General features: G+C 43.8%; 1 protein-coding gene across 1 annotated transcript; it reads right to left on the bottom strand.

Annotated features, from left to right (window-relative positions):
* Positions 1-2,592: 2,592 nt before the first annotated feature.
* MRPL57 (mitochondrial ribosomal protein L57) lies at positions 2,593-7,177 on the bottom strand. Its single transcript, XM_075595698.1, has 2 exons — positions 6,977-7,177; positions 2,593-2,973 (listed from the first exon to the last, which is right to left on the bottom strand). Exon 2 carries the CDS (start codon positions 2,958-2,960, stop codon positions 2,646-2,648), a length of 315 nt encoding a protein of 104 aa, XP_075451813.1. The 5' UTR covers positions 2,961-2,973; positions 6,977-7,177; the 3' UTR covers positions 2,593-2,645.
* Positions 7,178-7,750: the final 573 nt, after the last annotated feature.

The raw sequence follows: 7,750 nt of genomic DNA, 5'->3' as shown, positions 1-7,750 counted from the left end.
CCAGGAATAATGTGAATTTCCTTTACTTAGAGAAGCCAGCAGCTGGCTTTAAAAACGTGAATCTAAAATAGCAATAAATTTCACTTAGTCAGTTCAGTTTGCCTCGAGACAAAATTTAAATGAGATCAGAGAAAGCTGCTAATCTTTGATCCCATTTTCCTAGGATGTAAATGTTGAGATCCTTTTCGTTTTCACAATTCCACCCCCCACACACAACTTTAATTGGTCTCCTTATGGCAGCCCTAAAATATTCAGTTGGAAAGTTGTTACGTTGAGTGCTTCTGTAGTTCAGAAACACACACTACTGCACATAATTAACATCAGTCTTCTGTTGTTTCGACTATATCCCTGTGCAATGTGCCATTTGGTACGTGAGAATTTTGTCCTACGTCATTACAAGGCCCATCTGTAATGCTATCATTAGCCCTGTTAATGACTTTGCCATTGACAAAGTGGGACATACTCCAGATATCATCTGCTGCTGTGCTCTCTGGATCTCTTCTAGGTATTATGTCTGAGTTAAGTTTAGACCAATATTCCTGACTTGCTACAGGGGATGACTTTTCCTGGTAACCCTGTCCATGATAAACAGACACATTATCTAGGTGCCAGGAAGCGTTGCCCTCCTTTTGCTGCAGTCAGTAAAGTTCCCGAGGAAAAGGGGCTCAGTAATCTCCCAAAATCTATATCGGGTTCAATCACATTAATCTCATCATATTGACCATTTTCAGTCTCCTCTGTATCCGGTTGATAATTTTTATCAGCGGTTATTCCCAAGGATTGAAGTTGTGCTTCCAGTTGTGTTATTTCTCTCTGCGCCAATATTTCCTCCAGCTGCTTAATTGTCTCCTGTTTGGAAACTTGAGAAGACATCTCTGCGATCAGACTGTGCCCACTGTGAGCCCGGCTGACCTCACCACTGAGCCCATAGTGTCCTTGCAGAGAGACAACTTCATGAATGAAAGCTCCTGCTGTGTCCTTTTCAACTTGGCTTCCAACATCTGGATACGCTGGTTTTTGGCTTCAATGGTCTCCTTACTCGGTATCTCATAGTCTGCCGTGATCTCGACTACGTTTAGGTTTTCTCCTACGCAGGCCGCATCCTCAGTCGGGTCTAGGATTGTTCCCTCACACTTTGCAAGCTGATTTTCTTGCTCTTTGGCTTTTTCTTCAGCTTCTTTCAAATTGTTTTCTACGTCCTTCACTCCCACATAATGATCGTCCTGTCTTTTCCAAACTTTCCACCAAGTCTGTACTTGTTCCAGGAGACTTCCAGGCTTGATTACTGGACACAAGGCTGAGGGCGTTTCCCCTGACTTGTCGCCCAATGGACTCCACGCCCCGCAAGTCCGTGTTGGTGGATACTAATCTGACGGTGGAGCTGGCTCCCGACCCCATGCTGACGCGTCGTCTATGAAACGGACCCCACAGCGGGCGGGTGTGCGGCCATGCGAGGCTTCCCGTCCCTGCCGTCCCTGCACCCGTTACATTGACTTCCCCGCTGTGGAACTCAGAACGTCTCCCACTCGAGCTATTGTTCGGGCCACAATTTTTTTTTAATAATATGCACATAACTTTAATTGCTTTTTTGGGGGGGTTATCTCTTTGAGAAAATTACCTTTTTAAAAATTCAGGCAGCTGCAACCATTTCGCTGGCAGTTGCGTCTGCAAAGCAAGAACGCCACTCCTGACACCAACTTAATTCTTCATAGTCTACAGCAGAGATCCTAAACCAATATTCCAAAGGTGTCAGATCGGACAGAAATCAGCCACAAGAGTATGGTTATGTAATATAAAGATGCATTTAAAAGAATATTACTTGCATTTCACAAATATTGAAAAAAATTTTTACTTTGCTGCTTGAAAAACTGGAATTAAACTAGCAGGAGCAGACCATGCAAGGGCCAATCCAAAACCTACTGTGGGCTGGATTTAGCCCATGGACTGCAAGTTGAATAGCCATGGCCTGCAGTAATAATTGCCTATTTTTCATGCATTAAAGAACAATTTCCATAGGGGAAAAAAAATCTATTCCCTCCCTAGGTGGGAAGCAGGGGGTCTCTCGGGAGCTGAACCACATTTATTTAATCTCCGAGAATCCAGTGTTCTCTAAAAGGTGGCTTAGACATAACACCTCATACTGCTCCAGTCATTAAAACTGGACTATCTGTTTTAGTGTGTGTGTGTTCGCTGTTGCAGCATTCCTCCCTCACCCCCCTTCTGCATCAGGTGTGTGTCAGTGCATCTGTGCCACAGAATGACTTGACATACTCCCCTCCAAGTTAGCGGCAGTGGCAAAAATCAGCGCTGGGTGGGTATCGAGTACTCCCACTTCTCCTTACTCTAAACTTGCTCCCCAGTCACCCCTGCATCCAGCAACAGCGCAATCCATCATCACGCTTGTTGAGCAGGAAAGGATGCGCTGTTGACGGTCGCAGACAGTCAGCATTGCGCCACAACATAGGCGCCAGGATGAAACTTGTGTGCCACCAGGAATTTTCCATCCCTGATGTATAATTAAAAAAATATATACACATTTTCATATTCAGAATTACATTGTCGTCATCTCACATTTTGATCTGAAACACACAGTAAAGGTGATGTGGCCTTTAATTAAAAGGTTGTATTATTTACATACAAGGAAATCAAGACATATTCCATTTTTTGGTCACATTTAAATGATCCAAGTGCTCTCCCAAATATTTGTGATCAGGGAACTTTGCTAGTCGCGAGCTTTTTATGGCCTGCCATCTTTGAAGGCTTCTCTCTGCAGCGTGGCCGTACTCCTGCTCCTTGGTCATATACGGCCGACTTAACCAGTATTCATTTGCCGCTTCGACTTCCAGCCGCTTTAGCAACGCCGCCTTCATCTGCCAGGTGACTTGTCGGGGCCGTCTGTATTTTCCAATCCATTGTTTACCAGGAATTCCTTTTCGAAAAAGTATATTAGTCAGGAACATCTTTGTTCAATTTCTGGAAGAAAAAAAAAATCGCAAATAAATACAAAAAAGTAGTGTTGGCTTTGATACATTTATTTCATGTTCTGATGGACTTTTTTTTGCCTCCGGATGTTTGGTAACCACATCTCACTTTCCAATATTGTGTTGTATGTGATAACATGGAGGATCTCTGCCATGCAGGTGCCAGCACCACCCTCCCATTCTTCATTCTACATTAATCAGTGATGTCTGTGTGTAGAATACCAGAACCCCTCTGATCTGCTGCTTAAGGCCTCGTCCAGGGTGCAACCGAGCGTGCTGGCGCTCAAGCGCCCTGATGTCAGGTTGCCCGGGCGATTCCTGGCCAGCTAGTTGCGTGCATATGGGGATGGGGGGCAAACTGCTCATGGGACGTGCCAGCGTGCAGCAAATCAAATGTATTGGTCTCTGCAAGCAGCCGAGTGCTCACGGGCACTTGCTGGACAGACTCATTGCGATCATGAGTTTGATCGCATGCGCGCACAATCGCGCTCAGCTTCACCCTGGACGCGGCCTAAGATAGAAGGGCCACAAACAGTGTGTGTATTTGGGGGATCTGGGCACGCAGTGTTGTGTTTTTAACAATCACAACAAGACTTAAACTCTACTTTATCACAGAATTTGGTCATTTTTAGATAATCTGTATGTCTTCCATAGGAACCGTTTATGCTTAATTAACCGTTATGTCATCTAGAGGTAAAGCTGCAGACAAGGATTGTGGGTAGTGACCTGGAAATACGCACCCTTGGCATGCTATTTTTGCATCCACTCCCTAGAACTTGGTCTACTCTACTGCATTACACAGTTTGTAAAGCTTAACCTATGAGAAGGAAAGGAGGACAAAAAGGGATAAGAAGCGAAATGTAACATGCCCAGTATGCTGATTTTCATGTTCTTACCCAGAATTCTTTGCAGCAGTATCAGGACTGTATGACGTAAGGGTGAATAATGAAGCAGACTGGAAGACATGCAGCTGCTATATTCTATGTAGAGAATACATTGAGAGTACTTTGTATAGTGGAGGTTTTTTGTCACTTTAACCCACTATAGCACAATTGTGTTTGGTCCCCAAAATCATTTAGGTTTTTGGACTTTGACTCATGGATAGAGAGATGGGGCGGCCTTTGTGGGCCAAACAGAACAATCTGATCAAGGCTGTCAAACACACCACACTACTTAGGAGCCTCTGAATGCAAGCACTGTTAAAACTATAGATGTGGGCGCAATAGCATGAAAGAGCATAGATCAGAGGTGGCCAACTCCAGTCCTCAAGGTTCACCAACAGGTTGGGTTTTTAGGATATCCCTGCTTCAGCACAGGTGGCTCAATCAGAATCAGCCACCTGTGCTGAAGCAGGGATATCCTTAACTCGACGGTGGCCCTTGAGGACTGGAGTTGGCCACTCCTGGCATAGCTCATCTTTTAAAAAAAAATAATAACATGTGCCCCGTGCACCAGGAAGAAAATAAATGGTGTCAGACATACAACACAGACTAGAGAAACCGGCCACATGCAGCCTGGAAAAAAAGAGGGATGTGAGGAATTGTTCCACAAAGTGAGCGTATCAATAAGGTAGAGGGAAAGAAGTAGTGTATTTCCTGAGAAAAAGAAGGTGTAATTATCTCAAGTTGATGGGTTTACACTTTAGATGGCAAATGGAAGCAAAAGACGTTTTACTAATGGTTAGTCATACAAACAGGTGGCTGAGTGATTACAGGAAAAAAAACAAAGTTGACAATTTTTTTTTTTTATCGCAAATGCTTTAAACTGACAAGACCAAGAATGAATCTGGGATCATGTGGGGTCTAAGACTTCACAGGGACTTGGGTAATTTAGAATGTTAACTGAGCGTGTCTTAATCTACAGTATGCTTGGATATATTCAACCAATAACACAATAAGACAGAAGGGCAATATCATACCCCGCTCACCATTCAACAGAAACCAGTCGCCTTTAAATTGGAAACATATGCAAGGCCCCTCCCCCCTGAAGTGTCTCACGACACGAAACGATTGTTGGTTGCTGTGACGTCACGTCGGTGGCGTCCGCATGAGGTCTGGTGTTAGTCAGCGGTTGTAGCGTCCACATCCTCACAGCAGCAAAGGCAGCAGATACGTTTGTATTATTTACAGCTACTTATAGCCTGTCTCTGGCACCCACGTTCTGTGATCCCCTGGTACTATTTGCAACATAGTTGTATTACTGTGTACTCAGCCTGCTACTTTAGTGTGTTACATACCATACCCCGCTCACCATTCAACAGAAACCAGACGCCTTTAAATTGGAAACATCTGCAAGTTGAAGGGATTTAACATTGTGCCTCCGCTACACAATTCAATGAGAATTGCATTTATATGTCTTTATTTATATAGCACCAAAATTGTACTCAGCGCTTCACAAAGAATACAGTACAGGGAATTTTAAAAATACAATAAGTGCAGCAAAAATCAGACAATGGGAAGGCAATCCCTGCCCCGAAGAGCTTACAATCTAAGAGGTTTGAGAGGAAACTTACAGAGACAGTAGGTGAGGAATAAGTGCTGTAGATGGGTGTGCTTGGCCACAATGGGTAGTGTAAGTGACTGTGGGACAATAGCCATGCGTGCAGGCTATTGGGATGCTTGATTTGTGGGGCAAGTTTTAAGGTTAGTCAGTGTTAAATGAAAAGGTTAACACCATTTACAGGGGAAGAGATGGCAGAGAGTCGTGGGTGAGATCAGGTGTGTATGTCTGGCTTCAGGCTTAGGGGAGATCCCCAGCAGTAGGAGGAGTAGATAGAGGGTGTGAAAAGAGGATTTGTGTTTTGAATTGCATACCCCAACAGCATTAAAGGGGTGTTTTTCAGTTGACACACTAAACAAAAAAACACTCAATCATAAATAGGGGTTCTCCAATTCCCAAACTAAAAGATGAATTATGTTGCACAAGCAAATCAGGCAGCTGATCCGCAGATAGCTTCCTGCTTCGTGTCACCAAATCATATCTGGGAGCCCTAGCAAAGATTGCTGAAACAAAAGTATACAAGGACCACTTGGCCCAATTAATATGCCCAATATCCCACGTGATAAATACCACAGACCGAGAGGATTTCTTCCATATTCAGAATAACTATGTCAATGCCAGCAGATTAGGATCTCTTTACTGTATTTGCCTTCTCTAACTGTGCTGGGAAACATTCCATGAGTCCAGCATCCTTTCAGTTAGTAAGCGCTTCACCATATTCCCTTGGACCTACCACACACGAGCTTGTAATGTATGACCTCTTGTTCGAATATTACTCTGTGTGAAAAAAAGTATTCCCTGATAAATCTTGTTGGAACTCCTGATGAGTTCTGAAAGGTTCTTCATATCCCCAACTCTTCCTTTTTAAAAATTGATTTTAAGCCTCTACAAACATAGATTGTGCGTCATATTGGTTGCTCTTCTTTGAACCACCTATTTAAATTGACATCCTTCCAGAGAGATGATCCCCAGAAGTAAACAGTATTGCAGCCAAAGATCTACAAAAAGTAACTCTATAAAATTACCACCCCTCTTCCTGCGAAGGATGCCTTTCCCTATACAAGTCAGCATTCTGCTGCAAACATACAGTAAGGCCCCCCAAATATCACCTCATGTCTGACCATGAATAATTATTATTCATCTTACCCTGGAAAATTAATTATTAATAATTGTGTGACCCTGCATAATAATTATTATGTCTGACCCTGAATTATAAATAATTTCTGAGCCTGAATAATTATTAATCGTCTCTGATCCTGAATTATTACTATTAAAAATAAGATCTGACATTGAATATTATTAATGTGTGAGCCTGAATAATTATTATAAATCATTTATGACCCTGAATAATTACTATTAATAAGATCTGACATTGAATTAATATTATTAATGTTTGAGTCTGTATTTCCATTAATAAGTCATGTCACATCTCTCATCCCCTGTCAGGGGGTCAGGCGGAGGCCGCTCCGGTCACACCGCGCACAGGCGCCACTCACCTCTCCCCGCTCACACTGCTCTCATTTCATCCCTTCCGGGCCGGAAGTTATCTTTGAAGCGGGGCGCGGGATTGGTTCCTCTTCTGATGCGTCGCCGGAGCACGTGCGTCTTGGAACCAGACACACACTGGTTGTCATTCCTACGTCGTTCGGAAAGAATCCGGATGCGTGTATCGGCCATCTTTGATTTGGGCAGGTGGGGGGGTGGAATAGCTGATTTATTACTGGTCGAGATGTCTGACCGCCCTGAGGTGTCTGTGTGAATGATACAGCGAGCGTATCATTCACAACAAGGTCATGCCGTTGGTTAGCGCCGCAGAGCGTGCCTGAATCAAAGATGGCCTCTCACGCTCAGCCTCGCCGGAAACGCGAGTGTCAACTTGTGCGCCGGGACGGAAGTGACGCGCAATGGAGTCGTGTGGGAGGGAGATGGCGGCTGTGAGAGGCAGGAGCCGGGCGGAGAGGTGACGCTTCTCCTTCCCGCTCATGGTGTTTGCTGCGGCTGCAGGTTCATAACATCCCGAGCAACGACCGGGGGGAGCGAGGGGGGGTCAGGAGGGTGCATGTGGGACATGAGCAATCGAAGGAGTAATATTATAACCCTGTCACTGCCAGACCGGGCAGCAACACGTATATATTTGGGTGTATATATATATAATATATATATATATGTATAAATATACACGCATTGTTATATTTTATATATATATATATATTTATTATATATATATATATGTATATACACATACATACATTGTGGGGGAGTGTGTATAT

The sequence above is a fragment of the Ascaphus truei genome, chromosome 4 (genome assembly GCF_040206685.1).
Source record: "Ascaphus truei isolate aAscTru1 chromosome 4, aAscTru1.hap1, whole genome shotgun sequence".
Classification (NCBI taxonomy): domain Eukaryota; kingdom Metazoa; phylum Chordata; class Amphibia; order Anura; family Ascaphidae; genus Ascaphus; species Ascaphus truei.
This window is presented reverse-complemented; position numbering and strand designations above follow the sequence as displayed.

Bases quoted from the DNA above. Each gene is read 5' to 3' on its own strand.
- MRPL57 (XM_075595698.1), bottom strand. From the start codon at position 2,960: ATGTTCCTGACTAATATACTTTTTCGAAAAGGAATTCCTGGTAAACAA.